This window comes from Chenopodium quinoa, unplaced genomic scaffold, assembly GCF_001683475.1.
Source record: "Chenopodium quinoa cultivar QQ74 unplaced genomic scaffold, ASM168347v1, whole genome shotgun sequence".
Taxonomy (NCBI): domain Eukaryota; kingdom Viridiplantae; phylum Streptophyta; class Magnoliopsida; order Caryophyllales; family Amaranthaceae; genus Chenopodium; species Chenopodium quinoa.
Window position 1 is genome coordinate 10079376 of NW_018745684.1, and position 23057 is coordinate 10102432.

The following is a 23057-nucleotide window of genomic DNA, read 5'->3' on the forward strand; positions in this document are numbered from 1 at the left end:
TATATACTTAATACTTATTGTGTTCATTCATCGAATTGTCAAATCACGCCTCTTCATTCCACCAATTCACCTTCTCACTCCTCTTAACCTAATCACTTCATCCATTATTTAAGCCACCGTTTTCTCTATCTTCTGTCTCCACCTATTTCACCATCTACGCCTAAAAGCTTCATTCTTTTCAACAATGACACACAAAACAAAGTCCATTATCTCTAAATCAGAATCCAAATTCTCCCACACTGGGTGTTTGTAAATGTAGCACCTCTTTTCGATATCCAAGAACATCATTTTTTTTATGTCTCACTCAAATTTAGATAACCAATTTTTGGCTTTTTCCACCTTAGTTATTAAATTCTTCTGCTCTATAACTAAATCCTCTTTCTCTTTGTTTAGTTCCTAAATTAATTCATCTTTATCTCTCGAACGTTCCCATTTGTCCCTCAAAACCTCCTTAGACCATAATTGAAAAAGTTACGGAGGTCTCACAGAAGCAATAATGGAGAAGTTTGACAGAGAAAGATGAAATAGTTCAGGGACTCAATAAAGAAAAAGAGGATTTCATTTTAGAGTAGAAGAATTTAATAACTAAGGTGGAAAATAAATTTTATACAAAGATTTTGACAATGAGCATGTACGCTGCTCATGGAGGAGAGAGAAAGAGAATAAGGATGTATGGAGAATGAAATTGAGATTGAATCAAGTGAAACAAATAGAGAGAAAAGGGGAAAGAGCAAAGAAAAGGAGCTCAGAATGAGTAAAGAAGAAGAGGGAGAAAGGAAGAATAGAGGGAAAAAAAAAAGAGGAAAAAGGCAAAGCCGAAACTGAAGCCAAAGCAACGAAGTTATTGTAAATAACTCAATAACCCGAGGGTGAAATGGTGCGCACACTATACTTACTGTTCATAAGAAGTTGCTGTTCCTAAGCAGAGGAGCTGTTCATAAGAGATAACTCTTAAGAGGAGAATTTGCCCCCTCTCTCTTATGAACAATTCCTATGCTCATGAACAGTAACTACAGTGTGCGGACCATTTTATCCTTGGGTTTTTGGGTTATTTACAGTAACTCCATTACTTCGGCTTAATGTCAACGTTGTTTGGAGCCTCCGAAGACAGAATCCACATAAGCCACTTCCTGAACTAATAAACGTTTATTGTTTTAACATTTCGTTTATTAAAACAGCTCGAAGTTAATTTGCAAGTGGTAAGCCAAAATACTTACGAGGACGAGGTATCTGTCATACTATACAACTAGAAGTTTCGGCATTACTCAACAGCATATATTACTTTCTTACATTGTTTCAAGAATAATTCTAATACAAAATCAAACAAAGATAGTAATTGTAACATGATCACAACATACACTACTTTCTTAGATTATTTTTACTAAAAAGTTAAATTAAACTTTACTTTCAGAGATTATGAGTAACTTCATTTGGCCGTATCTTTACATTGGCTAATAAGTTCAAATGCGGCACTGATAACCTCGGCTAACAAGTTCAACCTTCAGTGTTGTCTGCCTCGACTACGATGTACACGTGTTTCGTCGAATAATAATCACTAACATAAGATTTAATACAACTTTGGTATAGCATAATTTGTGATTTAAACTTCTTACGAAACACGCTATACGCAAACCGAATTACCGTGTAGAAAAAACCGAAGACAGTATCCACCAACAACAATCACCGCCATTGGGGTGCCGCGCGCGTAGCGCGCGAAACCACAACTAGTACCAAAAACATTCAAATTTAATTCTCTAATTGCATGAAAGTTAAATAATATTTTGTATCAAATAATTGAAGAATACTACGTTGGCATAACTTTATATTTGTACATCCATACTCCCTCCTTTTATTTTCGTTGATCATTTGTCATTTTATGTAAAAAATGTATTTAAATTTGAATTTTGAAAAGTAGACGTTTAGAAGAATCTAACTAGTGATGTCCCTTGCCTTCAAAAAATAAATAAATAGTAATGTCCCTATTTTTAAGGAAAAGAAAATTAATTTTATCATTAGTATCTGATGATATTTAAAATTTTTAGCAACAACTACAAAAACAAACTAAAACTTACGAATTTTATTATATTTCCTTCGTTTTAGTTGCAAAAATTTGACTTTTACACTATTTATTTATGCCACTTTGACTAGATTTGATGTTTTTGTTAAGCAAAGATATAGTGGCGTGTTGTTATCCCAATTTTTCTTTTCCTAATTCTAACCTAAAACCGAGCAAATCTGACTTTTTTGCTTCATAAGTTTTATCCAAATCAGTATGGCAAGGGCCTTCCTTTCAAAGAAAATTATTAAATAACGTCTTTGTGTAGTTAATGGTATAGTTTAAATTTACATTTATTACGCTATTTTTTCATATAATTTGTTTTTCTAAATTCCTCTTTGAGAATGCATGCCTTTTTATTTTATTTATTTATTAATTTTTTTGTTTTTTTGGGTATAAGACCTTAATTATGAGATTTAATTTCTATGTCCCTTAATATTGCAACATAGGGGTATTACAGTGATTTTAAGATGAGGGAGAGATAAAGAGAAATAGAAATAGAGATTCATGTGATAAGGTGAGAGATAGAGAGAAAGCATGCACAGAAAAAGAAATATTTGTAAAACGTCCTTAAATATTAATTGTTGTAACAGTATTTTGTGAAGTATTAAATGTAAATTGTAAATTATAGGAACGTATAGTATGAAGAATTAAATTTTGGATGTAACAATATATTATTTGTAACAATGCTTTGCTCCTTTTTCTCTAGTTATTTGGATCCGCTTTGCAAATTCAAGTACAATCTTAGACAAGTCTAATTATTATAATTAGTATCAGTAACTATATACTAAAAGACACACCAGCAATGACACGTGTCATTTTCTGGTGTGTCAAAAAAAAAAAAAAAGGTATTTAGGAAACAAATCTTATATATAAATCAAATATTAAAAAAATTTAATATATCATTCCACTATATATATTGATACCATAAGTTAAAGTTAAAAAATAAAAAAAAGAATCAAATTCTTAGCATAATTTGTGACATACATAGTGCTACATACTACTCTTACCATTTTTGCAAGAAGGATTATTTTTTAAAAAAATATTTTTGTATTTAATTATGTTTGAAAAGCTTGTTAGGAAAGATACGAATTTTTTTCTAAGCTAGTTGATTATTGAGAAGAAAAATAAATACCGCTTAAGAGGGAATGGATTAATAGTGTGTAAAAAGTAAATCTACTTACGAATTAAATACATAGTTGTAAGATATTCATTTGGTTAAAAGAAGAAATGATATAAATTAGTTAGTGAAATATATATAAATATACGTATATGTGTATTTTAAATTATCTATTTTGCTAATAATAGACTCTTTCATAATTAATTCATTTTACAAAGTAGTAACTTAAATAGATTTTTTTTTTAAATATAAAGTTAATAATTATAGAGTAGTTATTGAAAATTACCGTGCATGACACGGGACCTAACCTAATAGACATACATTTAGAAGTGACAAATAGGGTTGTTATTTAGATCCAAATCATCCAATAAGATTATGGTCATGTTTGAAGACTTTTGGTTCGGGTATGGGTTAGTTTTGATCCATTAAAATTAAATTTGGGTCATTATAGTTGTATGTAATGAGATTGTTGGAGTATTTTTCAATTGGGATGATACTTCGGTTCGGTTCGGCTAGTCATTTTTGTTTTGTAAATTAGTAAATATGAATGTCATTACACAAGTATGGATAATTTTATACATACTAATCGAATATTTCAATAATATTGGTTCTTTATGTTTAATGTCTTCCAATCTAAAATTCAATCCATTAAAAAAAAAAAATCCCTCAAATTCTTATTGTGAGCACAATGATCATCTCCCATCATTCAAAGGCACCAATGACACAACTCTACTCTGACTATTCGAAGAAGAATCGTTCATAGCAGTGATGCTGTTGTTGTAGTCATTGCTGTTAACTTGTATCTCACCAACCAAATATTCACTCTCTTTTTGAAGTAGTACTCCACGTTTGTCCGACCACGGATGTGAGCCTATCTCTTTGATATCTTCTAGCTCTCTTGCAACCTGCTTCATTGTCGGACGATCCTCTCCTTTCACTTTCAAGCACCTTTTTACAAGATTTGCGACTTCCTTAATTTGCACTAGTGCTCCATCACTCTTTATGTTGTCATCGAGGATCTCCAACAAGCGATCATCCTTAAGATTACGAAGAAAATAAGACGTGAGACACTTCTTGTCATCCTCTGTTCTTTCATAAGAAAGCGCCTTCTCCCTAGTTAGTAGCTCGGCAAGAACAACGCCAAAGCTATAAACGTCGCTTTTCTCAGTTAGATCACCAGTTTGAAGGTATTCAGGATCAAGATAACCGCATGTTCCTTGAATCATTGATGCTAACTGATCTTGATTTGTTGGTGCAAGCTTTGAAGCACCAAAATCGGAAACTTTTGCAATATAATTTTCATCCAAAAGTATATTCATAGACTTTATGTCCCTATGAATAATCGGTATAGTAGTCATAGTGTGTAAATATGCCAAGACCCCGGCAACTTCTGTAGCTATCCTCAATCGAACATCCCACGTTAGTAAACGAGTTTTATGTTCATCATGTAAATGCTCATACAATGTACCATTTCTTATGTACTCATACACGAGTAATGGTACTTCCGTCTCCAAGCAACACCCTAATAATTTTACCACATTCTTATGGTTGACATGAGACAATGCAATGACTTCATTGATAAATTGCTCAACTTGACTAGAATCTACTTTGAGAGACTTTTTGATGGCAACTACTTGGTTGTTCGTTAATATACCTTTATAAACCATGCCAAAACCACCTCGGCCTATGATGCTGCTTACACTATAGTTATCAGTAGCCTTCTTAATCTCTTCTACAGTGAACATCTTAACAATGCTTCCCATGGATATGTCTCGTCTTTTGAGTTTAGTCTCTAAAATGTGGCCGCCATTTTGATAAAAGAAACTCTCCTTCATTTTTTTGATTTGCCGTTGCCCATGCTGCCAATAGAGCCATAACGCACCTATGAAGAAAGCAATTATGCCACCTCCAACACCTAAACCATTCATTGATAAAGGCATAACGAGGTTAATAAACGAATATATATTTAAATCTTTTGATATAAAAATTCTATGGTGGTCATCCTTAAATGAATGTCATTATACTAATTTTTTATTAGTTGATTTTTAATTGTAAAACAATTATAAATGTTTTTTTTTCTTCTTATTTTTAAAATTTAATATTATTTATTTTATATTTTTAGAGTTAATTCATGAATTTATTTTTAATTTTAGTAATAATAAAAATTAAATTTTGTTAATTAATTATTAAAATAAAAAAAATCAAAAAATATTTCAAAATTAAAACTTAGACATATGATTTATATTTGACCTTGACATTAAAAAATAAATCAAAATCAGCTAATAAAAAAATTATATTATGATAGTCATTTATAAGTCCACTGAAATTTCAAGCCTAGCGTTATAGGGCATGGATATTGTAACCGACAATACAAATGTATTAAAAGAATTTGTTTAATAATGTTAATGGTCTTTGTATCTACAACCATTAGAGATGGAGAAAGTAATATCTCGTGAAATTCACCTTAGATATTTTCCAGTATCATAAATTTAACTTTGGAGTACGTTGTAATATCAATGAAATTGTTACAATGTAAGTCATTGAGATGAATGGACTTACCTAGGATGATTATAATTGATATGCTTCCTGTATTATGAATACAAAGATCTTTATTTGTACTATTGCGGCGATTGTAGCCTTTTGGACACAAGCAATCATAACCTCCGTCGGTGTTGACGCAAAATGCTGGTGATTTACACGAATGCTTTCCTTTACATTCATTAATATCTGGATAAGAAATCAACCAAAGAATCGACTATGTCACCGTACTAGGAAATATCGAATGACTATTATTTTAAATTTAGATAAACAATTTCAGATAGAGAGAGTACATTGTATTTCATAATACTTCGTATAAGTTGTGGCCCTTTGCTCAATGTATGGAAATCAATGAGGGAGACCCAGTTTTTAATAGTGAGAAACAAAATAAACCAACAACTTTATTCAACTTTATTTATAGAGCCCAAAATAATGAAAAATTTATTAATTTATTCACGAATATGCCCCCATGAGAAACAAGAAATTTCCCGAAATTAATAGTAATTTCAACACTTAGGTACTAACTAAGGAGTTACTTCATCATCATACGAAAAAAGTAGAACTATATTGCCCAAAATTAAATGAAGGGCCACAACTAGAATGTATTATATGGTAAAAAAATCCCAATATAATAAATATGAAGTGCCACAAATAGAATTAGATATCATACGTATTTAAAAAAAAAAAAAAAAGCTATATACATAGTATTACTTCCTTATTTTTCAAATTATTGTCCTTCAATTATTGGCTTGGTGGCGCATACTTTTGAGAAATAAAAGGTAGGGTGGTCAGTGGTGTCAGTTGATTGATGTATAGATAGTGAAAGTTTAGATGAAAAAGAAAATTGTTAGAGATTTTATGGAGGCAGAGGCAGGATTCCAAATCATATACGAAGTATATAAGAAAAATGAAAGTGGAAGACTGGAAGTGAGATAATTAGTGGTAGGATCCATTTACATGGGTTATAGACTTATAGTTATGAGTTTGATTAGGAAAATAATTCTAGTTAATTAAGGTAACAGATCGTACAATTATTTGGAAACTAATCAAAATAGTATACAAGACGAGTTTTAAAAAAAATACATGTAATATATACTCCATCTATTTTTTTTTTTTAGTATTACACTTTTATCAGTATAATATTTTAGGTAAATTAATTGAATTTAATATAATATGTGTAGGTGAGCTAAGGTAGTTGAAATATAAAAAAAAAATATATGAAATAAGACTATAAATGAAATAATTAAATGAAAAATAAGGGATGTGAAAAAAAAAGTAATAACAAAAGTAGTCGTGGGTTTGCATGAAGAACTAACCATGAGTTTCATCACGATACGAAAAGGGTATAACACTTTAAAAAAATAACAAAAAAAAAAAATTGAAAAGAAAAAAAAACAGTAGTATTTGTTAAGTGTGACACAGAGGAAGTAAGAAAGTGTGCATTTATTTAAGGACGGAATGAATAATTATTTTCAAAAAGATTACAAAAAGGATAGGTTGAAAGTATACCTTGGCAACCATGAAGGTAGGGGTTCCCTTGGAACCCAGGCTTACATTGGCAGCGGTAGCCCCGTTCGTCCGGCAAGTCAACACACGTGCTATTTCCCTTGCATATGTAATCTGGCTCTTCGGCTGCTTGCGCAGTGAGACAATCTTTTGTTCCAATTGACCAATTATAGACCATTGGAAGCTTTAATTTTTCAACATATGCAAAATTTTTGGGTAGATACTCTTTTGGAGAGGGCATTGCATCATTTGCCACCACAAAAGCAATGCTACATGGGTTGAAATCTACCACATACGAGTGATTATAGAAACTCTTGGCTTGTACGCTGACGTTGTACACTCCATTTGGAATGAAGGCCCTGCAACAACCAATTCCAGAGCACATACTACCCACACTATTTCCTTGTTCCTCATTGCACGTAGTCATGCACCCGGAATGGTATTGTGTTGATGAATTTGTAATACCTACACTATTGAACCATACATAAGTATCACAACCAATTGCAACAAGTGAATTCTGAGTGGTTGAGACAACAAATCTATTCATTCTGACAGAGGTATTCTGTTTATAATGCATTTCTTCTGTATAATTAAAACAATCGTATGCAACAAAGTTACGTACCCAGATATTACCCTCTAGCGTAATATTGGTTACTTCTAGGCTATCACCATAAATTAAACTTGGAGGACTTGTACTTGTGTTACAAGTGACACTATAATAAATACCATCTTTAGGATGCTTGTAGTGACAATTTTCCCCAATACCAAACGGATATGGTATTTGGGTATCGCCACACTTTTCGGGGCAATTAGGTAGGGCTATAGCTATTTGTGAGGAAGTATTAAAAACAGTTGTTTCCGACACTATTTGGAGGCTAAACGGCAACATTGCCACCATCATATCGATGAAAAAGATTAGTACCCTATAATAACCCAAATTTCTTGATACCCCTTTCACCATTTTTTGTGTTTACTTAGGCATATGATAGCAAGGTATGTAGTGTGAGTGTGTGACAATGTGACATATAACATGCATTTAAACGAATACCAATAATGTACTATCTAGTATAGAATGAATGGACCAAAGTAATTGGAAGACCCCGTCAACTAAGTCAATGCAATTTAGTGAGTCTTGCATGGGTCACTCGTCATGTACGTATGGTCGTCCTTCAATGTGTTGGTTGCATGTGGCTTTCTTGCTTACTTCCTCGCAATTACTGATCAATAAACTTAACTTTATCTGTCTCATTCATTCTAGTAATGAATACTGAATACTCGCAACAATATAAACTAATTAGATTTTTCATATCAACACTCACTAATATACCATTAACAAAAGGTATAATTAGCATTTGCAAAATCTGTAAAATAGTTAAAGTTTTTATAGAAAGAGCTAACAAGCGCCCCCGAAGCGTTACATACAATTTCAAATATTTTTGAAAAAGGAATTTTAGAATATTGCATATCATTGGTCGTTCATCATTAAGGTCCTTAAGGATCATTAATTTATTAGATTAAGCATTAGTTGCATTAGTTTCAATACGGTTTTGGGATGTCCGAAGAATTCCTTATAACATAAGGCTAAAGTCGCACGTAAAAATATCATCGATCAATGTATGATTTTGACATACATTCTTAAATTAATATCATAATAAGAAATATATTAAAAGGTTATTCAATATTTCGTAGTTTTCATTTTATTATAACTTTTATAAATGCCAAAAAACTATTAAAGATATTTTGTTGACCCCGTAATAAAGGAAGGAAATTGAGAAAATTCAACATAGAAATAGAATGGCTGAAAAATCAACGGTAAAAGGCTTACCAATTTTTTTTTTTTTTTCTTTTCTTTTCTTTTTTGACGAGAAAAGGATTACCTTGTGGATGAAGGATATTAGCATAAATTTCGAGGACTGAAGGAGGCCATAGGAGCCACGAAGATTCAAGGAAAGTAATGGTTTACTGGGATCCAAGGAGAGACCAAAGGAGTATTGTCTTCACAATTGTAATTAGGGGTGAGTATTACCGGGTACCCATTGTTAAACTAAAGACCCGATTTTGGAACTGGTTAATACCAGTTCTAAGATTTTTGGAACCTGACCCCAAACTGGTAACAACTGGGTCCCAACATTTGATATTTGGAACCGGAACCGCTGGAAACCGGTTCCAAAACCGGAAATCGGAAAATTTCTGAATATTGAGATGAAAAATTAGATCTAAAGTCCAACCAATACAAAAATACACATTACCAATATATGTTACAATTTTCGATATATACAATTGGGCTTCTTCTTCGAGTCACCGCCATATACTACCGCCTCTTCTCTCGTTCTTTACAATGGCGTGCTCTCCATTAAAGGTGGGAATCGTGCTGGGCCGTGACTGGCGGGCCACGGTCTCCGACGAGCCATGCCGTGCCACCGTGCCCACCTTTACCTGTCGTGCCGTGCCACCCAAAGTAGCAGGCCAACCCACGACACGGCACGACCCCCGTGCCAGCCGGGCTCGTACCGTGTTGGCCTGCGTGCTGGTGGGCTAGCCTTTTTTTTTTATTTATTTATTTCAGTAGTTTATAACTTATAACTTATTATTTTTTATTTAAGTTTAATAAATTAAGTTTAATGTGTATGTTTTATTATTATTTTTATTTAATATTTAGATATATTTAGTTTATAGTTTTTTTATAGTATTAGTCTATTTTTTTATAGTTTAATGTTTATAATTTATTATATATATTTTGTATTATTAATTACTAATTATTATAATTTTGTTTTTGTTATATTTATTACAAATTATAACTTAACGAGAAAAAAAGGAAATTGGACTTTGGATGTGAATAATGCATATTTCATATTATTATTACTTGGGAAAATTGTACAATGATTAATAATGATGAAAATCGTACAAGGATATTAAATAAAAATTGGATAATGATAAAAATCGTACAATGATAATGTTGATAATGACTAAAATCGTACAATATACAAAAATTGTAATCTATTCTTCTTCATCTTCTCGTTCAAGGTCATCAGCTAGTCGAATAGATTGGGAACTAGCCGAACCCGAATGGCTCGAGGCGGATGTTTCTGCTTCGCAGTCGTTGTCCTTGTAAGAACGGTCTTGTGTGTGATTTTCAGCATCTAACCAATCCTTGAAGCACACGCACATTTCAAGTGTTTCGGGTTATAGACTTGTTCTTATGTCGTCTAAAACCCTCCCGGATGCGCTGAAAGCTCGTTCCGAGGCAATGGATGAGACTTGGATACCAAGAATGTCTCGTGCCATGGCCGCCAAATTAAAGTTGGATGCTTCGTGCTCTGTTGTTTCCACCATGCAAGGAGGTCGAGGTTGTTTATCTCGTCGTCGTCCATGCCCTTGGTGAAGTCGTAACTCAGGTACATTTGCAACTCCGAGATGTCGCTTTGCGTTCTCCTTATCGATGAATCACCTGAAAACCTTGAAATCAAGTTAGTAGCTTGTGAAAATAAATGTTTGGCCTTCTTACTTACGTTTTTGGATGGTTGAAAAGGGGCTGAGCGAGGAAGGGTGCCATATTTAGTTTCATAGACTCTATATAAAGAAAAAAACTAATCCTTGACATTACTCTTATAGGTTTCTACATTATCGTCAAGATGCATGCATTGAAAATAAATTTCAACTAACATAAATGTATGTTCATACTTTTTCCTAGTATCTAATGTTGAAGAAAAAATATAAATTAAGGAAATGTCACTATAATATTTACGCCACTTTGTTTCCATTGCTGGAAGATACCGATCATAATCACTTTCGTTTCGATGATCAGCGAAAAGTTAGGCAAGTAAAAATGCATTTGAAAGAAAGTTATGAGCACAAGGATTATAAACAGAAGAAAAACAATACGTCATGTTATAATAACTGTAAGAACTGCATATATCTTTCATATTTAACCCAATCATTCTCATATATAGCATTGTTTGGAAATTTTTTGTTGTAATAGATTGTTAACTGATTCTTACACTCAATCGTCTTGGTTAACATGTCATAGATGAAATTCCACCTAGTTGGGCAATCGGTTTTGATTTTTATTGCTCTTATCTTTTGTTGTTTTAAAAAATCTCTTCCATTCCTCGTATCTCATGTTTGAGATATTAATAGACATAATAGCATCTCTAATTTTGTTGCAGTATGGACCAATTGCTCGAATTTCATCCTGTACACATAAGTTAAGAACATGGCAAACACATCTAGTATGGAGTGCGTCACCGCCTAATATTACATTAGTTAAACTTTGTTTGACATAATTAGCAGCATATGTCATTGAGGTTGCGTTGTCAAATGTTATTGACATGATTTTTTTCTCCAAGGTTATATTCATTTATCGCTCCCATTAAGTGGTGAGCAATGTTAATACCGATGTGGGGGTATTCAAGCATTTTGAAATGAATAATTCATTTTTGCAACAATTGTTGATCATCTACCCAATGACAAGTCACACATAAATAGTAATATTTATAACCACTATCCCAAGAATCGGCGATTACAGACACTCTACAATTAAGGTTGCTCAATTCGTCTTGTAACCGCATTTTCTACTCTTGGAAGTTTTTCATGGCGGCGGAACGAACTGTTTTCCTAGAGATTTTTTTATGGTAGGGTTGTAATGCTTTGTTATTGTAAGTGTTAAATAGGTCACTTTCGGAGAAAAGAAAAGGTTGTTCGGCGTGTACTATCATTTTTCCTTGTTTTTCTCTATCCCTCTCATAGTTGTAGGTAAAGTCGTGTGGATGAAATTGGGAAATTTTTTATCGGGCTGGGTCAGTAGCTAGTTTTTCATAAGTTCTCGTGTGTCTACTTAAGTGTCCCATACCGGACTTGAATTGTGCCGAGTATATATTACCACATGTTTTACATTATGCTCTTTTTTGGTCTTTATTTGGCAAAAAATAATTCCAAACATCACTTTTAAGGCTTTTAATATTAACCATTTCACTTTCGGTTAACCATTGGTCTTGTGTGTATGGGGATTGGGTGTTTGTAGTTTCTTGGGTTTGTTGGTTAGCAGTAGAACCGGAAGCATTAGGGATATCTTGTGGGCTACCTTGGCTAGAATAAAAACTTTGTGGGTCAAAGAAATTAGGTGGGAATTGACCGAATTGTGGAGATTAGTTTGGTGGTGGAAATTGGTTTTGTGGAAAATTGGGCATATTCATATTATTCATGTTATATGATTGAAAACCGGAAGAACCATCGTGCCTAAATTAATCAAATCTTGGGGGACGTGACCGGGGTCATTGGTCGGACTTGGAATTGAGGGGCTAATTGGATTAGGTGATTCTCTAGACCTATTACCACGGACAAATTGGACTTTCCTAGATGATGATGGGTTGTTTGTGTTAGGTGATGCCATATAAATAACAATAACAATAATAATAATTAACAACAACAATTTTAACAATAATTATAACAATAATAATAATTACTAACAACAATTATAACAATAATAATAATTAATAACAAAATTTATAACAATAATAATAACAATAATAATAATTAATATAATTATAACAATAACAATAACAACAATAATAAATTAAAGATTAGTTTAGATCTTACAACCATGCTTCAACGCTTTCCACTAATAACGATTACGAACTTTTAGTTTTTTCGTTATTAAGAGATAATAGTTAAAGAATTTAAGAGAATTATTAGAGAATATAAGAGATTAAGGATTATTAGAGAATATAAGAGATTAAAAGAAGAGATTGTGAATTGGGAAGTGAATGAAATTAGGTATTTATAGGGAATTTGGGGAGGAAAATGGGAAAAAATTAGCCGTGAATGGCTGTTGGGCAACGGCATTATAGCCGTTTGTTTCTGTTGGCCCACGGGTCGTGCCGGGCCGGCACGAAAGTCGTCCCTAGCAGACCGGCACGCGGGCTAGCACGCGGGCTTTGCACCGTGCTCGTGTCGTGTCGTGCTGGAAAAGCGTGACCCTGTCCGTGGCACGACCAGCGGCATGCCGGCGGGCCACCGTGCCGTGCCTGGCTCCTCCTGAGCCGTGTTGTGCCCCGCCGAGATTCGTGCCGTGCTAGGCTGCCCGCAGGCCAGCCCGGCCCGTGCCCATCTTTATTCTCCATTGATGTGGTGGCTTCCTTGGCTGCCATGAATGAGATCTTGTGAGGATAACAAGTTCTGATTTTGTTTTGCGTAAAAAAAATAAAATATTTGATATAGATCTAAGAAATTGGAAAAGGTTAGTTAATGAATTAGATGATGACTCCATCTCTACGAGGATTATGTCCACAATCTAGTAATCTAAGCCAGATAGATCTATTAAGTGAAAGAAAGGTAGTGTACCGTAGGGATGGGAATGACGGAATGAATGAGGATTATTCCCACATGAACTCTTTCTATCAATTGAATAAGACAGATGGTAGAAAAGAAGGGGATGGATGGTAGTGGTTGGTGAATTTGTGAAAGATGGTGGATTGGTGGCCAGTGAAGAGTAGTTTTACGGTTTTAACACAATAAGTACTCCCTATAAGAGGAATTCGTTGTGAGAAAGTGGGCTGGTAATTAATAAAAAGCCTAATATTTCATTTCTTCCCCAATTGTTCATATGACTTAAAGAACTGGTTCCGGGTACCCACTAGATACCTGTTCCAAATTTTCAAGAATTAGAAACGGAATCGATTGTAACCGGTTGCTGAATTTTGAACTCGGTCTTCGTACCGGTGAGACCAGTTTCCAATCTGGACCTGGTGGGTCCTAACTGGTTCCAGGTCTGGTACCGGGTACTCTGGGTCTTTGCTCACCCTTAAATGTAACATACTGTTAGAAATATGCCTGGAATCTATTTTCGGGTCTTGGACTAGTAAGCGGTAGCTCGCGAGGTAGCTTAGTATTTCGTTGGAAAGGTTGAAGGTTGCAACAAAATTGAAGATATAGTTCCTAGGAGAGCGAGCTATAGCTCGCCGAGGTATTTAGGTGTGGCTTGGTCAAGCGAGAGATTGCTCGACAGCGAGCGAGAGCTCAGGTGCGCGCAAAACTAAGAGTCGCGAGTGCCTGACACGCGCTAGTTGTTGAGTAGTGCACGGAGGGTCAGCGCAACTCCGTGAGTTGCGCGCGGAGTGAGGCGCTCAGCGTTTTTTGCGTGTCTATCTATCTTATTCCGGTGTGCTATATAAACCTTCCTAGGGTTATTTGTAGCCGTATAATTGTGTCATTGAGTGTTATTCAGAAATCTGAGAGTCTTTTATGTATTTCTCATCTGTGAGATTTGAGAGAGATAACATTAGAAATCCGAGAGACAATGAACATATTTTCTGTAATGGTCTCAAATCTATTCCGAATCTGTATTCTATTTTCCCAAGATCAATGAAACTATTACTCTCGCTTGCCCGTGGACCTAGCCAACACATTTTTGGTGAACCACGTAAATCTACGTGTGTTTTTCTTTTCAATTTAACATTCAATATTTGTTCTTTCTTACATAAGTTATATCTAATCGGTATCAAGAGCTTAAATTCGGGGCCTAAGGTTTAATTCTAGTGAGAAAGATGGCTGCTTTGAATGTCAAGATTGACAAATTCCCAAGGAGAAATAGTATTAGTCTATGGTAGATCAAGATGCGGGCTTTGTTGAGGCAACAAGGGCTATGGACGCCGTTGAATAAGAATTCATCGGATCCGATAACCGATGAGATGTAAATCTTGTAGGAGAAGGCACACTCAACAACCATGTTGTGTCTGGCACACGATGTTATCACCGAGGTCGCGGAGGAGGAAACTGCATTGGGTCTGTGGTTGTAGCTGGATAGTCTAACATGACAATGAATATATTTTCTGTAATGGTCTCAAATCTATTCCGAATCTGTATTCTATTTTCCCAAGATCAATGAAACTATTACTCTCGCTTGCCCGTGGACCTAGCCAACACATTTTTGGTGAACCACATAAATCTACGTGTGTTTTTCTTTTCAATTTAACATTCAATATTTGTTCTTTCTTACATAAGTTATATCTAATCGGTATCAAGAGCTTAAATTCGGGGCCTAAGGTTTAATTCTAGTGAGAAAGATGGCTGCTTTGAATGTCAAGATTGACAAATTCCCAAGGAGAAATAGTATTAGTCTATGGTAGATCAAGATGCGGGCTTTGTTGAGGCAACAAGGGCTATGGACGCCGTTGAATAAGAATTCATCGGATCCGATAACCGATGAGATGTAAATCTTGTAGGAGAAGGCACACTCAACAACCATGTTGTGTCTGGCACACGATGTTATCACCGAGGTCGCGGAGAAGGAAACTGCATTGGGTCTGTGGTTGTAGCTGGATAGTCTAACATGACGAAGACTTTAACCAACAAGTTGCTATTGAAGTAATGTTTGTTCGGTCTGCAAATGTCTGAAGGTACATCCCTTAGAGAACACTTAGTTCATTTCAATACTATTCTTTTAGAATTGCGTAATATTGATGCTAAGGCTTAGGATGAGGATGCTGCCTTAATTTTGTTAGTATCTTTTCTAGTGTCATATGAGAATTTTGTGCAATCTTGTATTATTGGTAAAAAGACAATGTCTCTAGAGAAGGTTAGATCTGCTCTCCATACTATAGAGTTGTGCTATAAGGCATCTCATACACGTACAGATGATCAAGCTGCTGGAATAGTGGCCAATGATGGTAATGGACAGGGGAATTCGGGGAGAAAATCCAGGAAAACATCTTCTAGGGGTTCAAAACCTAGTGATGTCTGTAATTACAATGAGGAGAAGGTGCATTGGAAATCTGAATTTCCCAAGAAGATGAGACAACAGGAAAATTATGAGTCTGCAGATATTGCAGATGGAGACACCCGTTCAGAAGAGGATTATCTCCTGATTGCTAATGAGCGTTCGCATCAATCTGATGTGTGGGTTCTGGATTCGGGGCCATCTTATCATAAGTGTTCACACAAGGAATGATTTACGAATGACAAGCAGGTTGATGGAAGTGTTACTATGGCCAACAATGAAATCTGCATAACAGTTCGTATAGCGTCCATCAGAATTCGATCGGACACATGATGGTAAACTTTGTATGTTGAACAATGTCAGGCATGTTCCACTGGGTTTACGAGGAATCTGATTTTGCTTAGTCTTCTAGATATAAAAGGGTTCAGTTTCAAAGGTGAAGGTGGAGGGTTGTATGTCTACAAGGGTTCAAAGGTAGTTCTGAAGGGTGTTAAATGGGAGTCATTGTATGTCCTGCAATGGTCTAGTTATCAGTCTGGTGTTGTCACATCATCTGTTTTAGGTAGTGTTGAGAATCAGGTGGAGCATAAAGTCACCCTAGGTTGGGGTGATGGTCCACATCTAGGAAAGGTCAATTACCACTCACAATCCGAGTATGAATATGAAGCATCGCAGTCTTCGCTGTTGAAACTAGGTCCGCCTAATTTGGCTCTTGGTCGGCATGTAAGCTTTGTGAACTTTCCCCAAAGGCACGGTTGGGAAGATAAGGTGGCTTTTGCACTATCTGCTGGAGAGGTGGATATATCTGAGCTGTCCAAGGGAGGTATTGCTTCTGCTAGGAAGAAGCATTGGCAAGCCGTCTATTTGAATTTGGTTCCGCAGAGTAAGTCCCCAGGTTGCTTGGACTTACAAACTATTCGAAGTTGTTGGTAACCCTTAGGGGAATTTTAGGTGCCCGAAAGGGAAAATCTGGTCTGGTGCTCGACGGAGCAAATTTGGTACCTAGCGGAGGCAAATTTGAGCAAGGAGAGTCTGTTTCCGGTTAATTGATTTTCAGTTATATTCGTCTTTTTTCTGGTACATCTGGCATTGTGATCAATGTGTCTTGTTCATCAGTTTTATTGTGAGGGGATTCAAGTCAAGGTGGACATTTATTAGAAATATGCTTTGAATCCGTTTTTGGGTCTAGGAGTATTGAACGGTAGCGCTCGAGGTAGCTTAGTAGTTCGTGGGCAAGGTTGAAGGTTGCGACGAAATTAAATATATAGCTCGCAGAGGTATTTAGGTGCGGCTGGGTCGAGTGAGAGCTTGCTCGACATCAAGCGTGAGCTCAGGCGCGCGCAATACTGGGAGCCACGCGCGCAAGTTAAAGAGTTGCGCGCGGAGGGTTAGCGCAACTCCTCGAGTTGCGCGCGGAATGAGGCGGTCATCATTTTCTGCGCTTCTATCTATCTTATTTCTGAGTGATATATAAACCCCCCTAGGATTATTTGTAACCGTATGCTTATGTCATTGAGTGTTATTCTGAAATCTGAGAGTCTTTTGTGTATTTCTCATTTATGAGATATGAAAGAGATAACATTAGAAATTCGAGAGACAAACAATTTGTTTTTTGTTATTGGTCTCAATCTATATTCAGTTTTCCCAAGATCAATAAAACTGTTACTCTTGCCTGCCCGTGGATGTAGCTAACACATTGTTGGTGAACCACGTAAATCTGTGTGTTTTTCTTTTTAATTTTACATTCAATAATTGTTCTTTCTTGTATCTGTTATAACAAACTGGTATCAAGAGCTTAGGTTCGGGGCCTAGGGTTTAATAATGGTGAAAAAGATGGCTGCTTTGAATGTCAAGATTGATAAAATTATGGGGAGAAATAGTTTTAGTCTCTAGCAGATCAAGATGAGAGCTTTGTTAAGCCAACAAGGGTTATGGGCGCCGCTGAATAAGCAGTCACCGGATCTGGTAACCACTGAGATGACAATCTTGGAGGAGAAGGCACACTCCACAATCCTGTTGTGTCAGGCAAATAATGTTATCACCGAGGACGCGGAGGAGGAAACCGCATTGGGTTTATGGTTGAAGCTGGAGAGTCTATACATGACGAAGTTTTTAACTAATGTAGGGAAAACTAGGTCATTGACTAATCCTCCCTAGAGCCAAACAAAATTTATAATCACTTAACAAACCTAAATACAAGTATAGAGGTAAGTCTAGGGTCAAACCACTAGGAATAATTATGTTCAAAGGCTTTCAATAAATGTCTAAGCTATGTCTAAATCAAAGGTGAAAAGGTAACACTATTCAACTACCAAAACAAAGAGGCAAACAAATAAAACACTAGGGAATGAGGATCAACATGCATTCATGATAATCAAGCTAATTAGGGAATCAAGCAATATAAGAAATGTAAAGACAAATAGTAGGAGGAATTAGGAGCATTCAATTAATCATCCTTATACTCTTTAACCTAGATTTCTCTTGTGCTAAAAAATAAGAAAAAACATAATCAAATTCTCAGCTTATGATGATCAAATCGATATCAAGTGGTCATGTCAATCAATTCTATCATGCAATCAAGTTAAGCATCATGGTTAGCTACTCCAATCAAACTAAACAACATGCAAACCTCTATCAATCAATTTAGGGGGTGTTTTGTATTAACATTGTAAATGAAACAAAAAGGATTCAAATAAGTAAGGGAAAGGTAGTGATAAACGTTACCTTTACTATATGTTTGGTATCCTAGTGGAATGGAAATGAATTTGAGAAGATTATGATTGAGTAAGGAAACGCATTTGATTGTCACTAGTTTTTGTCAAGGGTAAAATTGGGGGGTTGTGTTACCTTGCGGAAACGTTAATTGTTACTTTTAACCCATACCAAACAACTAGAAATGGAAACATTTAATTGAATCCGTTTCCTACCTCTTAAATTACTATACCAAACGCCCCCTTAGTTACAACACAAGAACAACTCAAATTCCCAAATCTATCTCAATCCATCAATCATACATGTTTTACTCAACCCTAGCAAACAACTACTCACTACAATCCATCATCTAATCCAAACAAGTAATTGAATTCAAGGATCAACAAATTATAAAGAACAACTACACTAATCAAGAATCAATCATCAAAACAAATCAAACAAACATGAAATAAACAAAGCAATAAGATAAGATAGTGTAAAATATGCTTATTGATTATTGAAAAGATCTTCAATACAGTTGTCACCCTTGCATTTGAATATCTCAAATCAGCATTGAAATCACTCACTTTCTCTCTTTAAAACTACTCCTAAGATAACCTATTTTAGAGAGAGAAGCTCTCAACCTAAGCTAAAATATGAGAGAGTAAGTAAAATGAAGTCTAAATTCTAAAAGTTGAGCCAAAAGCTATTTATAAGTAAACAAATAAAGCGGAAAAAATACGAGTTGGGCTGCTCGGGTAGGAGGATCAGCTTGGGCAAGCAAATCAGCCTGCCCAAGAAAACCCTTTTTTTAGGTTGTCGTGCCACCTGCCGTGTCACGGCGCCACCTACCGTGTCACGACAGCTCTACAATGTTGCGGTTATGCTACTGCTGCTCGGGCTTCTTGGATGTGAAGCTTGTGCGAGGAGCTACTTGGGAAGGAAGGGGAGTGTGGCCGAGAAAAGTGGCCTTCCCAATACATATATTTCTCCATTTAAAAATTGATTGAAATCTTCTACAATTTCTTAGGAAAGCATATGATCTTGCCTACGCAACTTGCCCAAGACACATTGCTTTGACTTCCAACTTTATTTGTTTGCGCTCTAACTTCCCATACTCGATATTGTTGACTTCCTTGGTTATGTTTGAGTTTCCTCCTCGATAAATGAATCTTGGAAAACCCGACACACCTAAAAAACAAGTCAAACAAAACGGAAAGCGAGAGATTAGCCAAGAAATGCATACAAAGGATAATAAAACCATTAAAAAATTGCATTTATCTAAACTAACACACAAGTACGCAAATCAATAATTATTACCTAAAACACAACTAAAAAGGTCAAGAAACGAGCATAAACTAAAGAAGAAACCTACCCTATGAGTTCCATAAACCAACAAGTTGCTATTGAAGCAACGTTTGTTCGGTCTGCGAATGTCTGAAGGTACATCCCTTAGAGAACACTTAGATCAATTGAATACTATTCTGTTAGAATTGCGTTATTTGATGCTAAGGTTTAGGATGAGGATGCTGCCTTAATTCTGTTAGTATCTTTTCTAGTGTCATATGAGAATATTGTGCAATCTTGTATTATTGGTAAAGAGACAATGTCTCTAAAAGAGGTTAGATCTGCTCTCTATACTATAGAGTTGTGCTATAAGGCGTCTCATATAGGTACAGATGATCAAGCTGCTGGATTAGTGGCCAATGATGGTAATGGACAGGGGAATTTGGGGAGAAAATCCAGGAAAACATCTTCAAGGGATTCAAAACCTAGTGATGTCTGTAATTACAATAAGGAGAAGGGGCATTGGAAATCTGAATCTCCCAAGAAGATGAGACAACAGGAAAATTATGAGTCTGCAGATATTGCAGATGGAGACACCCGTTCAGAAGAGGATTATGTCCTGATTGCTGATGAGCGTGCGCATGAATCTGATGTGTGGGTTCCGGATTCGGGGGCATCTTATCATAAGTGTTCACACAAGGAGTGATTTACGAATGACAAGCAGGTTGATGGAAGTGTTACTATGGCCAACAACGAAGTCTTCAAAACATTTGGTATAGGGTCCATCAGACTTCGGACACATGATGGTTAACTTGTATGTTTAACAATGCCAGGCATGTTCCACAAGTCACGAGGAATCTGATTTCTCTTAATAATCTAGACAGAAAAGGGTTCAGTTTGTTTCAAAGGTGAATGTGGAGGGTTGTATGTGTACAAGGGTTCAAAGGTAGTTCTAAAGGATGTTAAACGGGATACATTGTATGTGTTGCAAGGGTCAACGTTATCTGATTCTGAGTCTAGTGTTGTCACATCATCTGTTTTTGGTAGCGTTGAGAAACAGGTGGATCATAGAGTCGCTCTAGGTGGGGATGATGGTCCACATCCAAGAAAGATCAGCCAACACTCACAATCTGAGTCTTAATCTAAAGCATCGTGGTCTTCGGTGTTGAAACTGGGTTAGCCTAGTTTGGCTCTTGGTTCCCCTAAAGGCACGGTTGGGAAGATAAGGTGGCTTTTGCACTATCTGCTGGAGAAGTGGATATATCTGAGCCATCCAAGGAAGGTATTGCTGGTGCTAGGAAGAAGCATTGGCAAGTCGTCTGTTCAATTAGGTTCCGTAGAGTAAGTCCTAAGGTTGCTTGGACTTACAAACTATTCGAAGCTGTTAGTAGCCCTTAGGGGATAGTTCTGTGCCCAACGGGACAAATCTGGTCTAGTGCTCTGGTGCCTAGCGGATGCAAATTTGAGCAAGGAGAGTTTGACTCTGGTTATTTGTTTTTCTGTTATATCCGTTTGTTTTATGGTAGATCTAGCATTGTGATCAATGCGTCTGGTACATCAGTTTTATTGTGAGGGGATTCAAGTCATGCAAGGTGGAGATTTGTTATAAGTATGCCTTGAATCTGTTTTCAGGTCTAGGAGTAGTTAGCGGTAGCTCCCGAGGTAGCTTAGTAGTTCATTGGCAAGGTTGAAGGTTGCAACGAAACTGGTGCTATAGCTCTTAGACGAGTGAGCTATAGCTCGCGGAGGTATTTAGGTGCGGCTGGGTCGAGCGAAAGCTTTCTCGACAGCGAGCGAGAGCTCGGGCTCACGTGCGGCTGGCGTGTGCCAGTTGTTAAGTTATGCGCGGAAGGTTAGCGCAACCCTGTGAGTTGCGCGCGGAGTGAGGCGGTTAGCGTTTTCGGCGCGTCTTTCTATCTTATCCCGGAGTGCTATATACACCCCCCTAGGGTTATTTGTAACTGTATGATTGTGTCATTGAGTGTTATTCAGAAATCTGAGAGTCTTTATGTATTTCTCATATGTGAGATCTGAGAGAGATAACATTAGAAATCTGAGAGACAATCAATCTGTTTTCTGTGATTGGTCTCAAATCTGTTCTGAATCTGTATTCTGTTTTCCAAAGATCAATAAAACTATTACTCTCGCCTGCCCATGGAAGTAGCCAACACATTATTGGTGAACCACGTAAATTTGTGTGTTTTTCTATATTTGTTATTTCTTGCATCCGTTATAACACTTACGGAGTAATTGTTTAGTCAAATAAGGCCTACGACTCTACGAGGGTCTGTACCAGGCCAACTCTATTTGAATTTCATTTTGTGAAGGAACAACAAAATTCTTATCTCATTTCTCCTAAATACTTCCTCTGTTTTTTACTAGATACATCACTTTCCAAACATGAAATTTCAATTTAGGTACATTACTTTTCATTTTAATTAATAAATTCTCTCTATCTCTCTTATATCATATGGACCCTCCTTACTTTTTCTCTCTATCTCTCTTTACTCCAAAAATTGCTTTGGAGTCCGCAATTGAAAAAGCGATGCAACTAAAAGAATACGGAGGAAATATATTATTTCTAAATAAAAGTCTCATAATTTCTCAAGCAAATTTATTTCACATGCTATTAAAATATGATTGTTGACTCAAATGAACAATAGAAGAGGGTGGTGAATTGTATTGTACAGGAATCAGGATAATTTTGGCGGAATTATATTTAAAAAACTCGAAAATAAAAATTAAAAACTAAGAAAAAATAATAAAAAAAGATAATTTTACGTGGAAAACTTCTGAACCCTAATCAAGTAGAAAAACCACGAGCGCTAGATAATTTGTGTTGAGGTATTATCCTACTTGCACACTACTATTTCAATACCAAATTACCAATCATCCATAGAGATATGAAGTCCATGACTATTCTCTAGGATAAAAATTACACGGCAAAAGTTTCTGGTTTTGGAGCTTCAAGGTTGTTTTCAATGAACCAATTAATTTAAAGAGTGATGTCTAAAGTTTTGGTCTAGTCCTTGTCGAAATTTTGACAAGGCAGAAAGCTATTTCTGATGATAGATCAGACAGTGAGAAATTTCTTGCTAACTTTTTTCTTCGGAAATTAGAGGAAGAACACTTGCATAACATTCTTG

The 23057-nt window shown here is 35.8% G+C and overlaps 1 protein-coding gene across 1 annotated transcript; it reads right to left on the reverse strand.

The window, feature by feature from the left end:
• Window positions 1-3793: 3793 nt before the first annotated feature.
• On the reverse strand, window positions 3794-8210 carry LOC110717914 (wall-associated receptor kinase 5-like). Its single transcript, XM_021896703.1, has 3 exons — window positions 7224-8210; window positions 5736-5903; window positions 3794-5091 (listed from the first exon to the last, which is right to left on the reverse strand). The coding sequence occupies exons 1-3, from the start codon at window positions 8179-8181 to the stop codon at window positions 3869-3871; spliced, it is 2349 nt and encodes a 782-aa protein (XP_021752395.1). The 5' UTR covers window positions 8182-8210; the 3' UTR covers window positions 3794-3868.
• Window positions 8211-23057: the final 14847 nt, after the last annotated feature.